The sequence below is a fragment of the Myotis lucifugus genome, unplaced genomic scaffold (genome assembly GCF_000147115.1).
Source record: "Myotis lucifugus unplaced genomic scaffold, Myoluc2.0 scaffold_3, whole genome shotgun sequence".
In the NCBI taxonomy this organism is placed as follows: Eukaryota; Metazoa; Chordata; class Mammalia; order Chiroptera; family Vespertilionidae; genus Myotis; species Myotis lucifugus.
Window position 1 is genome coordinate 4,914,510 of NW_005871051.1, and position 24,289 is coordinate 4,938,798.

The window sequence follows — 24,289 nt, forward strand, 5'->3', positions numbered from 1 at the left end:
TACTTGGGGCAGAAAAAAGAAAGAAGGTAACCCATGTGTCCGAGGCCTCACAGGAGGCTCCTGGGAATCCCAGGATGGGCCGCATTTCCTGCATAATTTTTACAGTCGGGGCACGCAGAAGTCAGAACCATCTGACAGCTATGGTTAGTGAAAATATTAGACGTTCGCCAATAAAATACTACCTCAGCGTATTTCTTGCTTTCTGGATGTAACCACTTAATGACAGGACTTAAGAAAACTGCGCCGTGTGGATCAAACACATAAAAGCACAAATATTCCTTTTATAGAAAGCGAGCCTTAGGCAGCGCATTATCACCAACCCCTCTGGTGGAAGACGGAGTAGCCAGCATCACCACACGCTGACATTGTGGTGTATTATAACCTCACGTCCAAACTGGGGAAACAGAGTCAAATGATCAAAGGAGGGCTTTCTCCTTGGCCAGCCGTAAAGTGGAGGCCACTGACCCCCAGGGCGTGGCAGCGAAGATTCCCGGAGGCTTAGCCGTGAAAAGGTGTCAGAGGAGAGCTTATCAAACTCACGTCATGTCATCAGAAACCGGCTCCCTTGGCTTGACTGTCTCTCAAGAGAAAAGGAATATGGAAAGATGAAACGACAGGAGGTAGAACTTCCCGAAGGCTAATTCTGCATCATTCTTTTAAAGTCTAAGCCACTTTTAATTAATGTGCGAGGATGCTGGCTTCACACCCTCCGCAGGAATAACCCTACCACGTGAACGGAACCAGGGATGGGGAAACTGGCTTCTAAACTCGGTGGCAAGCGCACCAAGTGAGATGGAAAGCAGACGGGCCAGGGGGTGGTTTCCTCAAGAAAATGAATGTCCGTCTCCCTCGCAGCACGCCAAGATGGCCACTGGGAAGGGCAAGGCTCGCTCCTCGTTCCCTGGGGATTCCTTCCCCACAGGAAGCCCGGGGTCTGCACCTGCAGGTGAGCCATGTGCCCGCGGGCGTGGCCGGCCCAGCTCAGACGCACAGAGCAAGTCCCCTGGTGTCTCTGAGCCTTAGCTTCCTGAGCACACAGGGTGGGGCAACAGAAGGCTCACAGTTGTTCGTATGGAAGAGAATGCCGCCGTTCATCAATAATAATACGAGAATACACTCTGCTTCTCCAGCTCACGGCTGCAAGCCGCCTGCTGCCCACCTGTGTGGCCGTCCTCAGGGACCAGAACTGCCAGGCATTATACTTTCAGATGGGAATGTGCTTCTGGGTGGATTTAATGGAAGAGCTGAAAATTCTGCACAAAACAAACCTACTTACAGATGCCAGGGGCCGGGAGGTCATCAGGAACGCTGGCTGGTGCTCCAGACCCCGCCCCCGAGGTGCCCCTCACCCGAACCCCCACATGTAGTCAATCCCTGGCTGCTGACCAATCCTAAATTTCAAACACGTCTGGGGTCATGTCTCCCTCTCCACACTCACTCCATTGCTGTTGCTCAGGCCTTGACCATTGATGGCCTGAATGACTGACTTCCTCCCAACTGGCCTTCTGCCACGGCCAAGAGAGCATCTTCCCAAAGGCCTTCCGCGGCCCTAAGACAGGCAAGGCCTCGGGGCTTCCGAGAAGGCTCCTGACCCGGCCCCGGCCTTGCTCCTCCACCCCTGCCTCTCGGGCTGCCCTCGGACCCCACAGCTGCGGCCGCCACCCTATGCTGCGGTGCCCCTCCACCTCGGGCCTCTGCCGCCCCTGCACCCGGACAGCTCCTCTATGAGGATTCTGTAAGCGCCCTGGGCGGGCCTCCTCCCGCTGGCTCTCGGGTACATGTGCCCCTGCTTTAGGCTTTTCCTCCTCTGTCCCACTTCCAAGCTGGGGGTTGTAGTCATCTGTCCTGCACCTGTCTCACCACAAATCTGTGAGCTCCTGGGGAGGGGATGCTGTGTGATCCACCTCCACACGCTTGGCACTGGCACAGGTCAGGCACTGCGTCTGAGTGACTGAAACTCAACACTTGTCCTCCAAGGTCCAGAATCGCTCTGCACTGGTGACAGAAGTGCCATGCAGACCGAAGTCTTCCTAAAATTCAGACCATGTCTTCAGCTCCAAGGGGAGGAAAGCAGTGACAAGGTAGATGGCCGCTCATTGAAAAATACACTTATCACCAAAAAGAGCTGAGTGACAGTCGTTTGTGAAACTTATTAAATGCAGACATATGCTTTGAATAGGCTAGTAATATCATACAGTGATTCATGCAGTTCTTTACCCCAAAATTATCTCACTGAAAATCACCGACACTCAGAGACATACGTGCGGGGTGTGACTGTCCTCAGGGCTAAAAGCTGACATGTTTATCGGTTTGCCTCACTCCCTCTCCCCCTCCCCGGTCTGCAGGGCTATTTCTACCTCCGGCAGAACTCACAAGGCCTTCAGCAAACAGCTTCTATGATGAGGAAACCGCTGGAGGCAAGACAGCAAACAACAAAGAACAATGAAAGAATCCACGGAAGACAGAGAAAGGAAACCTTTTAAAAAGGTACAAGAACCAGACGTATCTGCTTAAACGTGGGTCGTGTGGATCACAGTAAGAGCCTGAGACACAGCACTTCTCAGCTGCACGCAGAAGGCTGCCTATCTACACGCCTTGGGAAGCACTCAGGTTTTCTCCAAAACACATACGAAATGCCAAATGGTTATTCTTGGAGTCGAATGAATGGCGTGAGCCCATGTGTGGAGGAAGAAAAGTAACGGAGTGACTTCAAAGCATGTATGTTTGCCTCCACTTTGAATCAACCTCTGTAGTTCCTACACCACACAATCCAGAGTGAGTGAGGCGAACGGCTTCAAGTCGGGGCCAGAACCTGCCGTCGGCGCTTCCTGCCGCCTTTGCAACACAGTTAGATCTTATCAAAACGTGTTTTTAGAAGTATTCCACTAAAACCAAATAAACCGTGGAAGTATGGAAAATCTAGATGCTAAATAGAAGCCATCTCCTTCATACTGACGGAGACCAAAAAGCATTTTGGTCCCAGAGAACATTTTTGCTCCATGGTGCGGGGCTTCTAAGGTGCTTTATAATTCCCCTCACTGACAGCATAGTCAGCTTTGTCAGGGTCTCTGTTGGAATAGTAATTCCAGACTGAGCAAAGAATTCTATCAAAACTCAATTATCGCATTAAAACACTCCGTCATGTGTTCCCTCAAGACTCCCAACTTTCTATTTCTGAAAAGAGAACAGATTTAATGAGATATTTTTCAAAGTGGAGCTGGTGAAGGGAATGTTTGTGAAGAGGCACTGCCAAAAAGACAGTTCACTGGGTAGACATAGATAAGGCAAAATTTACCACAGACGCTGGAGCGATGGGTATTAAATAGTCATCTCCGAGTAAACTCTACACATCCACGGGGCCCGGATGGTCTACACCAGTGGTAGGCAAACTCATTAGTCAACAGAGCCAAATATCAACAGTACAACGATTGAAATTTCTTTTGAGAGCCAAATTTTTTAAACTTACACTATATAGGTAGGTACATTGTTACTAACTTAATTAGGGTACTCCTAAGGCTGAGGAAGAGCCACACTCAAGGGGCCAAAGAGCCGCATGTGGCTCGCGAGCCGCAGTTTGCCGACCACGGGTTGCCAAAGGTGGCATTGCCTAAAGGAAATCTCTAAGGTCAACTCGCAATTAACTGAAAGGTTTTGATTAAAAATGCTATTGACTGCTTTTATATCACACAGCTTCCTGCTTATTATATTTCATGGGCTAAGGAGGTGCCAAGACATTAAACTGTCAATAATCTATTAATACTGGACTGTTACACTCACTCTACCCAAATCCGCAGGCAAAGTTCTTCAAGCCAAGTACCTGCTTGGCTCATGCAAATTCCCCAATATGGAAAACATCTCTTTGTGAGCTCCCAGATTAAATGCCTAGGAGTGTTGACAAAATAGGACAAAAATATGCAGATAATAAATGTGCATTCAGGGGAGTTACACTAACATTTGTTTTCTTAAGAAACTGCTGAAGGGATGGGGACTGTGTCATGGAATCGGACTTTCTTTCTAAGCCATATTTAACAGTTTCTAAATTGAATGTAATAAACACTTTACGAAGAGAAATGAGAAGTTATTTAAAGGGAGGCTCATAGGTCCCTGCCAATCAGCATCTGGAAAGCAGTTATACGTTGGGGCAGGGTGGAGGGGGGGCGTTTAATGAATTTAATAGAGAAAAGCACTTTAATTAAATGCTGTCAAAGCGGACTGTATTAATGACTGCACACAGAGGAATTTCGAGCAGGCCAAGTTTATTTAGCAAAGAGGAACGGGGCTTTCAGAGCCTGCGAGTATTTATGTTTCCGCAGTTGCAGTACATCTAGAAGATGATGGTGGTGCCAAATAAAAGCGTTGAGTTATTAGATATGATTTTATTTATTGTGTATTATTAAAGCCTCAAAGGCCTCAGGGGAATTAATTTCATTTTCGAAATGAAACTCCGCGTCTGATCTGAAAGGGTTAAGGAGAGAGAATAGTGGCCCCCAATTTGTCCGTGCCCTGAGTGGCTACTGGGGAGGACCCTGCCCAGGGTCAGCCAGTCGGCATGCCCTTCGCTGCATAGCAGTGGCAAAGCAATCGATGACAGTATTTCTTCTAAGACTTTTTCTCCTGGTGTTTTTCTTTCCCAGTGATTTGCCACTAGACATAATTCATTCTATTACACATAGCAATAAGCTGAAAAATGACCAAAGCTCCTAAAAATCTCCATGAAAATTTGGCTGCCATAACTTTCTTAATGGAAAACACGAACAGCGCAAACTTCGACAAAGGAAAAGGCATGGGGTGTTTGACTCGGGGCAACAGGAAAAGAAGAGAGGTCTTCTCCAGTACCTTCTCGTCAGAGGGAGACCACAGAACAAGCCTATTATTAATGCTCATATTTTAAAAAAATAAACAAAGAAAATATGAGCCTTAACGCATGAAAGCTGTAAAGGATTGAAAAAGCTGGTCTGGCTGGAAAATCCTACGTGTGTGTCAAAATGATTTTCTCTACCGTTTGTAAAAATGTAATTATCCACAATATGCCATTATCCACGATATGCTGCAAGGGCGAGGGATTTCAAGTGAAGGCACCGAGAGCCGAGGTCTCACGTCCCTGCCTCCGCCATGTCTGTGCGATCACAAACCACGCCATGATTTACCACATCCTTCTCGCATAGATACACGTCTTCGGTCTGTCTTTAGATTTTAATTCAAAACATGAGGAAGGGGGAGGAGGGAAATGTGAGGATGGAGGAAAAGTGCAACACGCAACACACAGAGCCCGGCACCTATTTCCCTTCGAGAGCAGGGTAGTGATCGCCATGGAGACTTTCAACGTCCTAAATAAATATTTAATACCCCCCCCATCCCAGCTATTTATTAGTATCAGATGTCTGATCTGTGACTTTGTAGTTCTGGGATTTACAAGCAACTCCCCATCTGTGCCAAGATGTTTCAGACCAGTCTTTGAAACGCTGCAAATGCAGATGAATATGACATAAAATAGGAACTGATTCCATGCACATAGGACACAGGACACAGATGGCAACACAGGACACAGATGACACTGCATGTTCGTAGGGGGTCCTCTATAACTCAGCTCCATGCATGCACATATGTAGAGATCATGGAAGTCCAGCTAGCTGACCTGACCGAGGGGCTCAAGGGAGAGTGGTTGGTTTCTTGCAAATAGCATGTTAAGGAAACATCTCCCCTGGTACATCAGTAGCTCTACTATGAAGACGGATCAAAGAATCGTCAGTTGCTAGAACATACCGGTGCATCTGATCCAGATTATGTTTTACAAGCCAAAGAATCTGTCAATTTGCTTCTCTCCTTTCATTACCAAGGCAGTGACTATATTAACTCCCAGCACAGCCTGTTTAACCACTCTAGCTCTAGCTCTTTGGGAGGCTTTTGTTTCACGTGAAGCGTAAACTCAAATAAGGATTTCTCTCAAACGTCTACCCCTAAATTATACCGACATACAAATATGTGGCACTTGTCCACCATTATTCCTTCCCACTCTTCTGTTACCACACTCTTTGACGTGAATGGTCATAAAACTGAAATAAGAAAAATGATACTTAAAAAGTACTGGCATGTGGATAGTGCACGTCTACAGTATAGGCCAGGGGTGGGCAAACTTTTTGACTCGAGGGCCACAATGGGTTCTTAAACTGGACCGGAGGGCCGGAACAAAAGCATGGATGGAGTGTTTGTGTGAACTAATATAAATTCAAAGTAAACATCATTACATAAAAGGGTACGGTCTTTTTTTTTTTTAGTTTTATTCATTTCAAACGGGCCGGATCCGGCCCGCGGGCCGTAGTTTGCCCACGGCTGGTATAGGCTCATGTTAGCACATTCTGTTCACTTAGATCACAAGAGGAACAGGAAGACCTTTCCATGTCTACATATATTTATCTTTACGAGGTCACATCATAGATATTAGCTCCCTAAGCTTAGAGTACTTCTTAAAAAATAACTGACTTTCCCTTCTGAAGTGCACTGTCTGGGTTCAGTCTACCGTATTTTTTAAAGTTCTGCTAAAATAACTTGTTTCCCATTTTCTACCTAGAGTCCTCGAATCTCTTGGGTGTTTGGCTCTAGGAAATCACAGACTAGGGACTCATGATGCTACATGGTTCTGATTCTGCAAAATGAATCTAACCAGACACTCAAGTCAGATGTGTACATCACATATGGGAAGACACACGAAGACAGACTTCCTTGAACATGAAGAAATAAATGTAAAGGAAGGGAAAGCATGGCAGGGGGAAGAGGAGAAACAACTGTCTAAATAAACCATCTTGATGCCCAGGTGATCACGTGAGCTGTAACACCATTTGGCCATTCAGCTCTGGGAACGCCTGACCCTTCTCTCACTCAGCGGTTTTCAGCATATTTTCTTTATAAAAAATAAATAAATGGACATGCACAGACCTTCAAAAAAAGTTAAATGGAGTCTATTCAGCGTTGTGCTGCAAATGTCTAACAACTGGCTCTCTGGAGAAAAAAGCCCCAATGCGATCATTTGCCAGTTTCTGTCCTGAGAACAATCCCAGCGTGGCCAGTTGAATTCTACTGACGGTGTAGCACCTCCTTCCCAGATTCCTGACCTGCAACCAGAGGTTCCAGGAGCCTGTGTAAACTGACTCCAGCTCACACATAATCTGCTGTGCAGAGGGAGACCCATTCCTCCTCTGCTTCCAGGCTTGCTCCCTGGGAATCCTTTGCTTGGCCTGATTCACCTGTCATTTCCCCAGCCCCACAGTGATGAGGACAACCCTGATGTGATATATAATTCCAGAAAAGAGTCTATATCTAAGGTGAAGGGTTATATGATTTGCTTTGAATTAGATCTAGAAAACAACCTGTGAAGAAATTGAACTTGTGACCTTAGAACTGTCAAACCTATCTACTTTGCTTCATCCCCCATTCTAGGGTTAAACCGAGTAATAGGACTTTGGCAGTCTTCCTTTAATCGAAAGTGTGCTTTTCTATCATTACCAGGGGAAGTTCCAGACTTCAGCTTAATAAAAGTCAGCGGTAGTTTTCAGCTACATTAGATTTCCACACTAAACAGAAACAGCTGAAGAAGCCACAGTAGGTAGGTTGGGCTACGAGCGTTTAAAACTCAGTGCCTGCCTTTCTCTTGCAATTGTCATAACTATCAGTCATAAGACAATCCTCTGGATCTCTCTGAGCCCATATAAGGTGTTCATTAGCTATTATTTTGCTGCCAATTTCTTTTTCCAAAAATGCATTTAACCTCCCAGGAGCAGTGTCATACTACACTCATATTTAAGAAAATCCTAGTCATCTATATTGAATGTGTTTTAAATAATTATAATCAGAAAGATCTGCATTCAAAACACACATTTATGCCGGTGTCTGCCATTCTGTAGGACATCACAATTTTTTCAAAATTAAAATCAAATGGCTATATTTATCACCAGGCTCTTAATCCTACGGCGCCCACTCACGGAGCCATGACTTACGCATTTGCTGTGAACTGCACTTCAAATGATTGGTTACCATCAATCGCAAAACTTGCAAATGTTTGACTTTTTTCTTTTGTTGTTGGTGGGTTAGAGCTGCTTCTATACTCCTTCTATAATGACACTATTCATACATGCTTCCACTCCTCCTGACTTGCATTGATGATAGGAAAGGGGGTAGAATTCCAGGTGGTGATGCCAGAAATTGAGTCACGTACAGGATAACCACCCACTGTTATTTCCAGTCTGGAGGACTCAGTGTGAGTGTCCTAGGATCACAGTGGATTTTGCATCTTTGCTCAACCTACACGACTGAGCCTACTGTGCAAAAGTCTGTATTCACTCCTCTGGTAGCAACACCAGCCAGAGACTTTCTCTCCCCGTCTGAGCCCATCGGAGGCCAGTGCAGAGCTGCTGGTGGGTGGGTGCTTGTGTAATGCTGGACCAATGCGATTCAAATACTACATGAGTGAGTGACATTTGGACAACCCTGTGGATTCTAATGTGTTGAGAGGGTCAGCAGAAGTTCTAGGGATGCTCCAGAAGCTACGTGGTCTTTTCCCTTTTTCAAGCTAAAATCATATTTTTTTAAAAGTACCAACCCACTTTTGTCATATCCAATGCATTTTATTATGCCTAACAGGGATTTTATTCAGAGCTCAGAAGAAAAGTTTTCACTTTTAAATACCATATAATGCCTTTTAAAAGAGCTTGGAAATGGAGAAAGATCAGATGAAACTAGACAGCTCTGAATTTTTCAAATCTGACTCCAAACAGCTGCACAACATACAGCCGCTGGAGGCGAGGCGCCCTCACATCTCACCAGGATCCTGCTACCCTTTCTCAGCGCCTTCTGTGCATCCACCTTCTTGTGTAAGCATCAGCCCTGGAGAGCTGGGGTTACTGTCACTATTTCCAGAAAGTGGAAGTGGCCTAAGCAAGACCACAGAGCTCCCACTCCAGTGCTGACCCAAACCCAGGTCTTCCGAAGGCCCAGCACTCACTCCTCATTACCCAGAATCCTCCTCGGGCTTCTGGCCAGCTACGGTGCCCATCTACTTGGATCAGCACTTTGATCATTTAATCACTTGTGTTAAAAAGGAAGGAGGAGGGGAGGTCAAAGAGATCTAATCTTCATTTGGATATCGCACTTTCTATTAAGATATTATTGCCCGGCCGGTGTGGCTCAGTGGTTGAGCGTCAACCTATGAACCAGGAGATCGAGGTTTGATTTCCAGTCAGGGCACATGCCCGGGTTACAGGTTCAATCCCCGGTATAGGGCCTGCAGGAGGCAACCTATTGATGATTCTCTCTCATCACTGATGTTTCTATCTCTCTTTCCTTCTCCCTTCCTCTGTGAAATCAATAATATTAATTTTTTTTTTAATCTGGCACTCCAAAATTTTATAAAAATGGCTGTACTCATATGGATTTGTGGGCCAGTTTTGTCAGTTGCATCATTCCCAGCACGCAGCCCCATAAATCTCAGAAAAGCAACGAGGACAGAGCGTCCAAAGCTAGCCTCACGCCCTGTTTCAGCTGCGGTCTTCTCTCAGGTTTACGGACGTGGGTGATCAAGCCCGAATCAAAGTCTGTGAAGTTAGCACCCCTGCTTTCAATAGTCAACTGATGAGAACTTCATCCACGTGGGGAAACCCTTCTGTGCAGACGGGCAGCTATTTCTTCCACAGACACAATGAATAACTTCCAAATCCACAACCACCGATGAGAGGGAAGTGCTCCGGTAGAAACGTGAAGCAGGCTCCCATGGTCCCAGAACAGTGTGTGTGTTTCTGCCACAACTGCTCCCTCGGAGACGGACCAGTTCACACACCTGACCCTCCACGGGCCACACACGGCTTTACCAGCACCCACTCCAGGAGCCAGGTAGTTCGGTTCAAGGGTTTGGTCAAGTACTAACAATAAATTAACCCATAACCCCAGGGCCAAGTAATAAGGTAGCTACTTAGAGAAGTCACCTGGGTGGAGAGAATGAACATGAACAGGATTTGAAAAGCAGTGTCTGTCTGTGTGGCCAGGGAGCAATTAGGGGGTGAAACAGACATACTTATCTGTTTCCCATCAAAACCATCTTTTCAAGGGCCACTCAATCACTAATCTGCATATGCAATTTTTTTTAGAACTATGTGAATCCCCTGGGATTCTTTAGTATAGCCTCAGAATGTCTGCTTCAAATAGCCATACTTTCTTTCTTTTCTTTTCTTTTTTTTTAGATAATATCGTCTCTGAGAGGCTCAGTGTGTTTTAAAAATATTACCCAGTACCTTCTGGAAACAGCTAGAAAAGCTGAAGCAAAGAGATTCCACCCAAAGTCAGAATCAGAGAAAGAAATAGAACCTATGGATTCCACTAACTCACAGTGGAATTCTCAAGGTAATAAGAGGGAAAATGGAAGCTTGTTTTAAAATATAATTCTAAGTGAGTAAAGGGGAAAACTGCTGAAAATATGTGTGAAAGTCTACCTGTTTTATTCACTGCTACACACATGGTGCCCAGAATAATAGGTGGCACACTGAAGGAGCTCAACAAATATTTGTTAAATAAAGAAGTAGAGATGTGAGAATAAAAATGGCCAGTCTTCTCAATCACGTCTGTAACTTGAGGCCTGAAAACAGTTTTTCCATCAATATTAATCATCGTTGCCAAAAGCCAGACTTTGCTAGACATCTATACACGTATTCAAAGGGGTGTATTTTGGTTCTCACAGATGAAATGTGACAGGGCCCCACAATTGCCTTAATTTAAGTTCAAGCTTATTTTGTTGTTTCTGTGAGTGGGGGGAAGAAAGGACGCGTTCAAATGCGTATCTTAGTTTCTCTATTCATTCTGCCTCTCTCCTTCCCAACTTGCTCCCTAGTGCTCGAATTGAATCAGTTTGCCCCTCACAAAATTTATTAGCCATTACCCTCTGTTTATTCAGGTTTTGGGGTTTTTTTTAAGTGTTTCAGATTATTGAAAAGAAAGAAAAAAAGGGCAGGAGTGAGGTAGAGAAGGAAGAAAGGACAAAAGAAGGAAGGGAAGGGGGGGAAATAAGGAGGGAAGGAAGAAAGGAGGACAACAAAGGTTGACAACAAAGGTTTATGTTCGAAAGTATTATGTGTACACGTTTGATATTATTTTCCTATCAGAACATCCAGAAAAGGCCACTGTGGCTTCATTTGATGTCAGGAGGAAAAAAAAATGTGTCTGAAGAGTACCCTGCTGTCCCCAAATTTTTTAAACCAGACATAAAACTGATCATTTCTTTGGATGATTTTAGTATTCCTGGGCCCTGGGCAGTGAAGGAGCCTGTACCATTGAGGACTATTTGAACTATGTCAATGACACAGCCAATCCTGATTCTCGCCTTTGCCTGGAGAGCAGCATTGGCTAAAACACCTTCCATTCATTGGTTCTAAAAGCCAATGAATATATCAGTAACCCACAGTGTCAGAGAAAGGGATCATGCTGCACCTAAGAAATGCAAAATATCAAAGTCAGACTATTTTTTAAAGCAACACAGCAATAATGGAAGAGCAAGGTTCTGTGTGTCCCCACAGGGCAGGACAGATGGGGGGAGGGGAGCCCGGTTGACTGACATTCCATCTCCTGCTCCCAGCCAGCCCTGATGTTTAGTTTGGAGGGTGGTGTGTTGTGAAAGTACAGGCGGGAGAGCTCAGCTTGGCAAAAACACTGGAACAAATCCACCAAGAATGAGAAGCAGAGAGCTAATTCCAATTACCGACATGATAAGCCTAGTAAAATGTTGACCCCACTTTAAAGAAATAAACAAGCAGACCCAGAACATTACTATAAAATTCCAAGCTTACTTCCTCACAGTACCTACAGCACAATGCCTGAACACGTGGAAGTACACAATAAATGTTTTTCTCTAAAAATGCAATAAAATAAAAAGGCATAAAACTTTAGATACATGTGAAACTTAAAATCGCCCTGGGCATTGGTTTCCTTCTGCTCGCATGTCCACAGCACTTTACATAAAAAATCATATAAATCTCCCTTAATATGAGAATTTTATATTAGACTTCTCATTCATACCCACAATCATCCACCATGGTAAGTGCAGGGTCCTAGAAGCCATGTTCAACGATATGGCCCTAATTTCCGGACCAATGGCCGCCCATTAACATGTTACCTACAGGTGGTCTACAGCCACTTAGCTTTCTGCTTCTCATGATATTGTTCCAACATTCTTCCCAACAGAACTCTACCTTTAAAAGGCGGTGCTTTCCAAAGGAAGCATTCACCTGACTGGTTGGAAATTAAAGGTCAAGAAAGTTTCCCTTTGTGGGTTAAGGTGGACCAGTCAATTTCCCTCTGAGTATAAGAATTTAAAGTAGTAAATATAGTTTGGGCAACAGACGCTGGACTTGACAAAGACACAGAGGTAAGTTATGAGGTAGAGCAAAGGTCTTGGGTAGCCCAAGGTTTTGAGGAGGCAGAATTATAATTCAGAGAAACTATGAGTATAAGCAGAAGGTACAAGGTAGACAAGGATTCAGAGTAAACGGGAAATCTGATGACAGTGAGAAGAAAAGCTGGAGTAGAAAGAAGCTGACATGAATTGGAGGTATGTTATGTCTAAGACAGCAAGCAAGAGGGTCAACCCATGGACTACGGCTGGGTAATTGAACCCTAACCATGTTCACAGTCCCATACCCGGATTTTCATGAAGGTCTATCACCCTCAATTTCTTTGACTTTATCTCCAATAATTAAGCTGAAGAGCCTTAAGCTGAACAGTCTTTGTCAGAATGTCTGATAAAAGAGCACCTTTAAAAAACTTTAACTTTCGCTAATGTCTAATCTATTGGCTACCGACTCTAAGGAGGTTCTTCAAATTTCTGGCATCATTACTGAGAGAAACACATCCACCACACTTTGGAAGAAGGTCACCCCAAGACGGAAGCGTCCATTTCCTAGAAAAAACAAATTGGCTGCGAATGAACTCCAAATCTGCTCTATACTCCCAAGTCATAAATGTAAAAGTTTGGACATGTCGAAAAGCTAAATCATAACATAGAAATGAAGAATAAATGCATGTGGTTACCATAATAGTAATGTGAAAGAAGCTAGTGTGGCTCCTCCTTGAAGGTCAGGGACTCCCCAGGTTTTCCCAGGTGAGGACCTACTCGCCCCTGATTGCTGGAAGATGTCATTAGAAATGACAAGTGTCCTTATGCATCTCTCCCAGGACTCAGCCTTGCCCCATTCAGACAGAAGGCTTTGCAAGAAGGAGCTTGGGATGAACCCAAGGTGGGGGAAATTCTAGTAACCCCGTTAGAGAATTTGCAAACAACCATAACTGACTATTAATTAGCTTACACATTTCTTAGAAGTCCTTCTAAAAGGAAGCAAATTCACTAATCAAGATATAGCTACAGCTGGAGTACAGAGGCATGAATGCACTCTCAGGGCTCAAAGATAGATGTAAAGTACCCTTAAATATTAGCAACGAGAGTCATAATCTAAAGCTATCTCAAAAATGTGTGATGCAAAATAAAAAATGTCACCTCTGTTCTTTGACATCACCCCCAGGCTATAGGTTTCACCGCATTAAGTATCCTGTGAAAAAGGAAGCTCACAAAACTAGGTCTGAAAGAATGACTAAAAACTGACCAAGGCCCGGCCGGTTTGGGTCAGTGGTTGAGTGTCGACCTATGAACCAGGAGGTCACAGTTGGATTCCTGGTCAGGGCACATGCCCGTGTTGCAGGCTCGGTCCCCAGTGTGGGGTGTGCAGGAGGCAGCCGATCAATGATTCTCTCTCATCATTGATGTTTTTCTCTCTCCTTCTCCCTTCCTCTCTGAAACCAATAAAAAATATAAAACTGACTTACATACCTCAACAGCTTTACATAACACAGGCAGCTGACAGCAAGTGCTCCTGGCTTCGGATGCTGCACGCGGATGTTCTGCCCAGCACCCGGACAGAAGTCAGACACGGAGGCAGACTGATGTGGAGTGAGGTCTCCCTTTGAGCAAGTTACTTCGCTTCTCTAAGCGTGTTTCTCCCCCTCCCCCTTGGTTTTCCACAAGGTTTGAGGAAAATAAGACGTAGAAGTCTCACACTTTGGAAGCCTGGTTCCCCAAAAGGCGAGCTGCTGTGGGACTGAAGGCCCATCGTCGTCACCACACTATTTTTAGTTCTGGGGTTTGTACGAGAAGAGCTAGGAATAGGCCGCAGTGGTCACTATGCTTTTTCTCTTACCGTGTTGGCAGGTAACAGTGTGTCCATCCCAGGGTCTGGCCCCAGCACCTGGCATTGGTGGACAGAGAAGTCTCGGTTTGGGGGTAGGGGGGCTGCCCTGTGTACTGAGGGATATTTGGCCTCATTCCTGGCCTCCACCCAGTAGATACCAGTAGCATCTCCAAGTGATGATAACCCCAATATCTTCAGACTCTGTCAATATCCATGGGGGTCCAAGTCACCCTGGCTGAGGACCCCTGGCTGACAGCAATGGCAGCGAACGTGGGTTAGGAAATGCTGCGAATCCCCCCAGCGGGCCGCCATGGGCCGAGCAGGGCACACGCCGGCGGCGGCTGTCCCCACCAGGTCTCACATTCCTCCCCGGTGTACGGCATGGAATTTTAAAACAAGGACTTGTCAGGAAACCACACAGCAGCAAGCCCAGAATTCCTGAGCTTACAAACTAACCCATGGAAACGCTGTGGTGGAAATATAATAAAGCCATAAAGCACGCACTTCACAGACACGGACCGTTTGGCCACGGCTCCCCAGCCAGGCCCACGCCGTGACCTAGTCCTCCGTGAGCCCCGTCCCTGCCTCTCCGGTGCGCGGAGAGTGTGGTCAGAGGAATCAGGATGCCAGCGCCTGCCTTTCCATTCAGCGGCCGATTGGGCCTTCGGGCGAGGCTCACGTCTCTGCTCCAGTTTTTCCAATTGAAAAATACACAGACTTTCCAATCTCCGAGGGAAGGCGGGGAGGGGGGTGGGAAGAGATCAACCAAAGACCATGTATGCATATATGCATAACCCATGGACACAGACAATAGGGGGTGAAGGCCTGGCGTGGGGGGCAGGGGCGGGCTAGAAAGGAGGGAAATGGGGGGGGGGAAGGGAACATATATCATACTTTCAACAATAAAGAGGTTGTGTGTTTTTTTAAATGTAAAAAAAAAAATGCAGTTGATAATAACGGACACTCTGACCTGACTGGTTTTTGATCCTCCGTTCACCACAGGGCCTCGGGTCATAATAACCAGTAGGGAGAAAATCACTACAACCACAAGAAACAATTGTGCCTCCAACTTTTGGCCTAAAAAAGAGAACTTGTTTCATCTTTGCCACGGAATGCCGTAATCTGCCTTCCACGCCGTCTCACTGTGCTGGCCTCCTTTGTGCCACATCTGCATGACCAGCGCATTCTGCATGTGAGTAGCGCTCGGCCCCCCCCGCCTTTCCTATCATCCCAGAAGGCACCTACTGAGGGATGGTTCCCTAATCATCTCTCCTGCTTCGTGACATTTTAATACCAGAGATCTACTGAACAGCTCCCTTTGGAGGCCACGAGCCATTGTAAATGGAAGACTCTTCGTGCTCCCCACAAACCCATTTTCACCCCCTGGGGCAACACTGCCCCACCCAGGGCCCCCAGTATAGAGGGATCTACCGTGCAATGTGTGCCCAGAGCCGGGAAAGTCCCCTTCTGCTCGGCGGGGCCTTCAACGGGGGCTTCCGGAGGGACCCAGAACACCAGAAAGCAAACGGGAGAAGCCAGACAGTCCCATTGGACCTCAAGGCTACACACCACCTGAGAGGTCGGCATTCCTGGGGCGGAGCCACCTCCCTCTCCCAGGCCCCCCCAGTCTCTGGGGCCGACAGCACCTCTCGGTGGCCAAGCCCAGTTAGACCTCAACCATGGCCTCCCTAGCCTCATCTTTGAGGGGAGATCCCACCAACGGGCATTTCTTGGGAAGCTTTCAAAGGATTCTGTCAGGTGTTAGGATTATAAAAATAAACAGCACAACTGACTACCTGGGAAGAAGCCATGGACACTCATGGACACGTGTGAGTGGCGAGGGCCGTGCAGCGGCGAGATGCGTGCATGCCCTGCAGAGAGGGACCAGCTCTAGCCAAGCAGCCCAGGGGGTGGATCTCCTGATTTCGTGGCTTTTATGTGAAATCTGGATTTGATGTGAAATCTCCTGGTTTTTAAATGCGGGTTTTAAATTTTAAAACCCTTTGTGGACTTTAAAAAGGAAACACAGCTGTAGGCAACATAAGCCTATCGATCTGTAAGCTATTTGCAAACCAACAGCAGGAAAAATGTCCCCTCGTCCCAGAGGAGAGAGGCCCTGACCCAAGGTGCTTCCCAACATCGCAGAAGGTGCTGAGGGGCAAGGGGAGGGGACGCTCCTACAAAGCAATGAGGTGGGGAATTATGCACGACGTCCCTGCTTCATAGCCTTACTCGTGAAGAAACACTGGGAAGGTGTGCCCTGACTGCTTAAAGGAGTGTCAGTGGCATCCTCCTGTGACCACTGTGAGGCAGACTTCGTGCATTTTAATCCGCTACATATACCAGAAGCTCTAACCATCACTGATTTCACCGGAGCTAACAATTTAATAATGGTGCCTTTTCTGCCTAATGAGACAATATGTAACATCGTCCAACCAATATTATGCTACACATGAATTTTAAAATTCCCAAAATATGTAAGCAATCCCAGCTCCTTAAACTTTTGCTTGGTATAAGGATACAAGTGAATTCCAGTCCTGAGTTGAATGGCTTCCCTTTTGGACAAATACAGACATTGTTTAGTAGTTTGGGGTCTTTCTGAATACAGTCCCTCCCAAGTCAGAGAGGCTGTGCCAATCACATTCTCTAGGCTCCAGAGTTCCAGTTATTTTTCATATCAAGACTCTAATGAATACTTAATGCAAAACTTTGTATTTTGCTGATAAAAAAGATGCAGCATTCAAATCAGTGCAACTCAGAGACAGGCACAATGTAAAAGAAAAGGTGATATATTTGAAGAGTTTCAGAGTAGTTATGGGTTCAAAGTCAATGGCTAAGGTTAAGTCAATGTAGAGAAAATTACCCAATTTGTAAACTCTTTAGCTAAGCTCTGAGTGATGAGAATAACCTCTAATACAATAAAAAATGCTCTCAGTGATATCAGAAGGTAATGTTAATAGCCACAAAGTGTTTAAAACTGAATATGAAAAAATTACAGACAGATTCTTAGCCATTAAGTATTGTTAGCACACTCCAGTTTTGACATACTATCATAAAAGATAATAAAACTCATAAATCAATTGGCTGTCCAATTCTAATATTTACTTTTCTCTAACTGGTTAGTTAAAAGAAAAAAATATCACATTGAATATCCTTCAGCTCCCTAAACATTAGGACCTCATAGAAATGAAAACTTCTGGACAAAAAATGGAGACTGAAATGTATAGGAGCCATCATTCAAATAAAGCAAAGTTCTTAATTATAATGGAGACTAGGTTTTTAGTCTTTTTACCTCAAACTTCTCTAAATTTCCAACCTTAACATAAAAATGGGATTTAAAATGGGATGCTGTCAATGTCTAGAATAAAACAGCTTTTCACTGCTGGATTGAACTAAGATGAACCTGAATGCAGGTTCCTTTAAATTTTTTGTATAAATTTATTTTCCTAAACAAAACAAAATTTTAATTTCTACTAAATCTCAAAATAGAAAAACCCTGCTCTATGTGAGTCAGTGTGTTGATTTAATAGGGAGGTGCTCTGGTGTGTGAATGAGGCCCCAGCCAGGAAAGGTCAAGGGGAGGAAAGGGGGTGGGGTGGGTCCTGAAGCGCAAGCCCAGGGGTTCACCTCGGAGGAATGACCCCCAAGCACCACCCCAGAGCCAGGAGTGAGGACTCAGCCACTTATTAGCCCACCTGTATCACCCTCTGACTGAGTGTGCTGTGGACGGTATGAGGCGGCCTCTAGGCGCTTCTAGCTCTATGAAGTCATTGAGTTTAATCTGTGACTTTGGAAATTGACCAATGAGAACAGGAAAGCATTGACTGAGATGTCAATATTTGGATGAAAAGTGATGTAAGCCAGAAGTCACTTCTGACTTCTCCCTCGGGCATGTAAGGGTGGACCAAGGGGAAAGAAGATAGGAAGCGTCAGGGTAGAGCATCTCACTCCATCCTGTACCACCTCCGCTGTGAGTCTTGATCAAGAAACCATTCTTTCTCTCTCCTCATCTCTTTCATTCTCTACACACACATACCCAGCTACGTGCACTCCTGCCTCAACCTTCCTCTTCTTGCTACACAAAGGGAGACTCAGGGAGACTGTGGAGGGTCCTCTTTGGTGGCAGCTGGGTTGGTGGTATGGGCTGTAGGACAAATCTCATCACCTACCAAAATAATCTGTGGGCAAAACTCTGAGGGGTGTAACCTTGGAACTCTCTCAGAAGCTAACTGATTTTAGAGTTCAGCAAGAGTCAGTAAACTCAATTACTCTTAGAAAGAAATATTTCAATGGTAGCAAAAGTGAAGCAACAAAGCATGCAGCCCAAGTGAAGGTAGATTTCAGAAACAGAGGGAACCAAAGATGGCAAAAATGCATCTTAAAATTCCAAGACTCTCAATAATTCCTTCCCAGGCTTTGGTTGAGTCCAGGTATTTCCTAGCTCATGGGGATATTTCTTTCCCTCAGCCTCATCACACGCTCCTGGAGGAATTTTGACTCAATTCACGGCCACTTCAGTGTTTTCTCTTTAGAAAATGGACTGATGAGAACTGTGAGTTATGTTTTCTGACGGGGAGATGTCATTCCGCACCAACCTCTTGCTTCCCGATCCCACAGGTAACACGCCCTTAGGACAGACAGGGGCTGCCTCTGGCGCTGAGGCTCAGTCACGTTTCTCTGTGTGAGCAGGTGTGTGCATGTGTGCGGACACTGTTCCCACTGAGAGAAGGGGGTCCTTGTCCTAGAGACACAGCCTGAGACCCCCACAGCCGCCAGCACCGCCGGCGCTGCTCAGAGTGGAAGGAGGGCGCTGGAAGGGGGCGCTGACCTGCACTGGCTCGGGCGGCAGCTGGACCACGTGCTGCATGCGCTCGCTGTGGTGGTGCCGCGACTCCTCCTCGTAGATCACGTCCCGCTCGTGCTGGGGGAGGTTCAGGAAGCGGCGGATGGTGCACAGGTTCTCCCAGAGCGTGCGGTTCTCCGGGCTGGGGTCTCCTTCCAGCGGAGCAGCTCGCACAGCCAGCCCTGGGGAGAGAAGGTCACTAGAGGTCACCCGAGGAGCGCAGAGCAGAGGCTGCTGGCTGCAGGCAGCGCCTCCCCCGTGATCACACTCTCCTGCCCACACTGCTCCCACCAACCTGGGGAGGCACGGGGGCAGCCGGCACCTCTACACCCAACCAGTGACCACTGGGCGGGTCACACCAATGCCCGAGAGTCTTCACTCTTGTTCATCATCTTAGCACCTTTCCTATCACAGACATTCTCAGTTCATTCCCAGTTCCTTTGTAAAAGATGCTCAAGCAAGATTAGTTATCCAATCCTCAGAAAAAAGCAATGTGTGTTGGTCTACTACAATTTTTAAAATTAGCCAATTGCCTGCGGACTGAAGGGTCCCCGGTTGGATTCCAGTCAAGGGCACATGCCCAGGTAGTGGGCTCGATCCCCAATAGGGGGCGTGCAGGAGGCAGCCCATCAATGATTCTCTCTCATCATTGATGTTTCTATCTCTCTCATCCTCTCCCTTCCTAAAATTAGCCAACTGGATGGTATCCCACCCTAAGAAAAGAGTGAAGATGAACAAATATGTATTACAAGATGGAAAATTCTAAAGAAAAAAAAGGTCTAAGTGTGAAGAGCACTGAATTCCCTAGGAAGAAAACAGCCTTTCAATCATCAATAATTCCGCCTAACAGAAGCAAGCACCTTAGCTAGAAAGAAAAAAGAAGTGTATATGTGCTCCATCTCTGAATGCCTGCGGCTCCAGGCCCTGTGCCCATCACCTTCCCGCCACAGCCACACCTGCAGGAAGGGAGGCAGTGGGCCGGGTCACACCTGCAAATGTGTGCCTCCCACCTCTGGCATCCGAATGTTCTCGCAACGGCACGAGGAAGAAAACGCAATGCAAATAATGATGGAGTATATGAAAATAATACAGAGGATGCTGTCAACATCGCTCGCTGACTCGTGTCAAAATATTTTCCCCAGTCGCTTTCTAACTCATCATTTCCAAGCTACGTCGCTAATTTTAAAAGCAAGAACTGTCCCACATCGCGCCTCTTGTAAAAGAGTCAGAATTTTTCCAGCAAGGTGCGTAAGTAAACACAAATGACTTCGTGAAAAATCAACCCCACACCTCCACAAATCTCTCTATCACAACTTGTAAGCCAATGGGCGTTCCCGACACGCATCCTAAAGCCCCCATATCATATCATGAGCCGTTGTTCGTCTGACACTCCACTGTGTCTTCTGCCTTTACTGCCCCCACTCCCCCCCAAAAAAGGCAAGATTTGATTATCTCCGCTGCATCGGCCAAGACAGCAACACCAGCTGTTCGCATTGTGCAGCCTCTTCCTCGCGGCCTCCATGTTAATAACCTGATCATTCCATTTTCTCCTTCAACTGCTGGCTGCGGCACCGCGAGGAGACAAAAACCCAGGCCCATCTGCAGCAGCTGTAGGCACTGAACTGTGAAGCCACCGGGGATTTATAAACTAATCTGTAACACAACACTGCCTTGTTTTTACAAGTGAGAGGCCACATTTGCGCAGACCTGATCTTTTCTTGCAATAAACTGGAAGCTGGGGAGAGTTAGAGGGTTAGGAAGAATGAAAACAAGGCATCTAATCATTTCTTTGGAAATGTTTTTCCAAGCATTTTCATAGATTTTTTTTCAACTCAACAGAGAGATAGGTAGGTACTAATTTTCAAGGTGCAACATCTAGGAACATCGGAGACAAATGTTTATCTCTATCAGAAAATCCATATTTTTTTTAAAAAAATCTCCCAGTCCCAACGTGTTTCCTCAAGGGTTTCTTGGTACAAAGGAAAGGCTTCTTGAAATGGAAACGAAACCATCTGTGAAAAAAATAAGCTATTTCCCTGTCGTTTCACAGATCTGAATGCGTCTCCAACTGAACTCTTTCAGATCTTTCAAACAGGTATGCTTAACCTCTCCCAGGGGAAGCCACAGCCTGGAGACCGATCATTTAACAGAAAATAGAAACAAATACCTACATCTGTTAAAGGATGAAGTTCTGAGATGCCCAGACCTTCAGGGGAACGGCACCTGCCGTTCCGCCAGAGGAGTGAACTGCATTGTGGGAAGCCAGCGCTTGAAAGGGGACAGGTGACAGCTGAGTGGTACCTCCACTTAGGACCCTCGGAATGTCTCGCACCACAGTCACCGCCGAGTTTGATTTATAGGCGCTGTTGTAATCGGCGCTCATTACAATCACTTAGAACCAACTACGGGCCTCGTCACGGGCCCTGCTGTCTGCCATCAGTCTTTAAGGAGTGTGGTGCTCAATTTGCCCACTGACATGCGAGGTCCCGACCTTGAAGCTATTAGGGAGCGGATTAGACACAAGTGTGATCATGTGTGCAGACATAAGCAAACCAAATTAATTTCTGGCACAGGGCGGGAGCCAACAGGACCCCGTTCCCGGGGCACCAGAGCACTCCCCCCGCCCCCCATCCCTGGTGGAGCTGAGCTAATCGCGTGTTTAAGGGAACCCGGTTTTGAAGATGAAGCACATTCATGGTATTTAGAGGGTTATTAATCTAGTTTCCCCACCAAGTGTTTGCTTGGCTGATCAGATTAAGGGCTGGAGCCTTCCGCAGCGCGCCCCCTCCGCAGCAGGCCCCGAGAAATCTGTGATACTTCACAGCCTTGGACATATTGCACCATGTGTACCCAGCTGCTTCAATAATTAGCTTATGAATGTATCAGCTGGTTCTGCGATTTTTATAAATAATAACTAACCTACGGAGCAGAAAGATTGTCAGGAGCCTTACAGCAGCACAAAACGGCAAGGAGCTCTCGCTGTAACTGGTTCTACTGAATGCCGGGATTCCCCGCTCACGGAGCTCCCGTGGTGTCACTTATAAGTTATTTATTTTGCATCTGAAGTGGCAATGTATCCCCGTCCGTTCGCTTCACGGCAGCCATGATTTGCTTTCTCCTCACTCTCCCTATTTTATGCTCACCTTCCAGAAATCTATTCTCCCACCTCACCTCCCATCTCACCCTCCATCTTTTCATTCACGCCACCCTTCCACCAGGCCATTTGGGAAGCGTATCTCTGTTTTCTCAGTGGGATGTCTCATGAGCTTGTTTGGTGGCTAATGAATGTGTGAGAAAGTACCACGCTCTTGCCTGAGCACACATGTATGTAACTGTGAGTGAACCCATCTCAGGAGAGATAGAGTCCCCACTTTGGGATTTTTTTCATCTATATAAATTTTGCATGCCATCCAAGAAAGTTTTGCAGTATCAGGCAAAAAAAAAAAAGTGTAAATGTCAAATAAAACAGTGACAGATGACAGTATTCTCTATTGAATAGCACTGTTTCTGCCGTGCATGTTCAATGGGAACTCATGAATTATTAATAAACAAATCTCCTTTTTCTGGTAAAAATCTCAAGTAGGTTTTTTGTTGTTGTTCCCTGTGTGGTATGTGGTGCATTCCAGGAGAATGAGTTCCATTTTGGAAATGCTGATACAGACGTTCATCTGATTCTCAGCCCTGGCCAGGTCCGTGAGAGGCACCATGAACTTTTAATCTGGTTGTAAGTTTTGACCAAATGTCGGCTAAATATTCCTATAGTCAGTTGAGCTTTTTTAGTATGGTAAAACTGAGGCTAAGTGTTTGAGCACAGCTGAGAATCACAGAGAGCATTCAACTTGGATCCCAGAGACATAACTGCTAAGTTCCTGCTCCAACGTTAAGTAACTGAGTGACTTTCAGGCAAGTGGTTACCCTCTTGGAGCTTCTGGGAAATTAACTGTAAAATACGGTACATTCCATGATTTGTTACCTTGTTATTTGCCAGAAATAGCAGATAATGGTTGACTATTAGGATTAAAGGGCAAAGAAGAAATCACCTTGCCCAAGGTGATCAAGGTCAACAGCACCAGCGATGACATGTGGACACCATGAATCCTGTGATGTGATGCACCACGAAGGACACACAGGAAATCTGCGGTAGTCTAGCCCAAAATGCGTAACCTCAGTCGAATCATGACAAACCCACATTGAGAGATGGTCAACAAAGGCCAAAAAAAAAAAAAAAAGGAAAGTCTAAGGAACAGTCGCCGACTATAGAAAACTAAGGAGAAATAATAAAAAATGCTGTGTGGTTTCTTGAACAGGAAATGGACTTAGTGGAAAACTATTGAAATTAGAGTACATTTTTTAAGTTTAGTTAATTATATTAAAAATGTTGAGCCAAAGCTGGTTTGGCTCAGTGGATAGAGCATCTGATGTAACGTGTTAACATCAGAGAAAGTTAGGTGAGGGATATATGGAAACTACTCTTTTGCAACATTTCTGTGAGTCTAAAATTTGTTCAAAAAAAATTAAACATAGGGACTCCAGAGAGGGAATATAGGTTTAAAGGCTGCATCCTTGTAATCGATGGTTAAAGCATTCTCACACATTCCGTGCATATGCAAATAACATCTATTAACATCTCAGTTTAGCCATGTTGTCAGCCTCTTAACCAAATATATTCCCCTCAGTAGAAAAAAAACAAGTCTGATCCTCCTTTTCCCCTATGAAGGGGAGGCGGCACGCACACCCGTCAAAATATAGTTTATTTACAAATCCACGTGTTCCTATAAAGTTGTACATCAATCTAAATTTACAAAGCAAATTATGTTGTCAATGTATTAGCAATGCTTACTACTTGAAGACATGTGCCATTATTTCTTTTTGGAAGATGAATAATAACCCCACAGTTTGTCCTTTAGCAAAGTGGTAGTCACTGGTGAGTTACTTAAAGGAGACATCTCTCATTCACAATTCAAAAGCATTAAAAGAGGAAGCAGTAAGAACCACAACCGGCTCCTGGTTTTCCTTCATGGTCTCATCTCCCACCCATTTCTCTATTGACCTCGTGCTCCCGCTGTGAGTTCCTTTCAGTCCCCAAATCTGCTTGGTGAATCCTATCTCCATGCATGAACTGTGGGGTCTGTGCCTATGTGTGATTTCTCTTTGAGGATGGTTCTAAGTTTTAACCAAAGGTGGGCTGAATGTTTCCATAGTCAATTAAGCTTTCGTTAGCTAAAACTGAGGC

General features: G+C 45.6%; 1 protein-coding gene across 1 annotated transcript in view; it reads right to left on the bottom strand.

Moving 5' to 3' along the window:
* Positions 1-24,289, bottom strand: part of SATB2 (SATB homeobox 2) — a 170,535-nt gene that overhangs the window by 12,676 nt on the left and 133,570 nt on the right. The window contains 2 exon segments of the mRNA XM_006082379.3: positions 19,042-19,205; positions 19,208-19,238. Of these exon segments, the coding sequence (XP_006082441.1) occupies positions 19,042-19,205; positions 19,208-19,238 (195 nt within the window).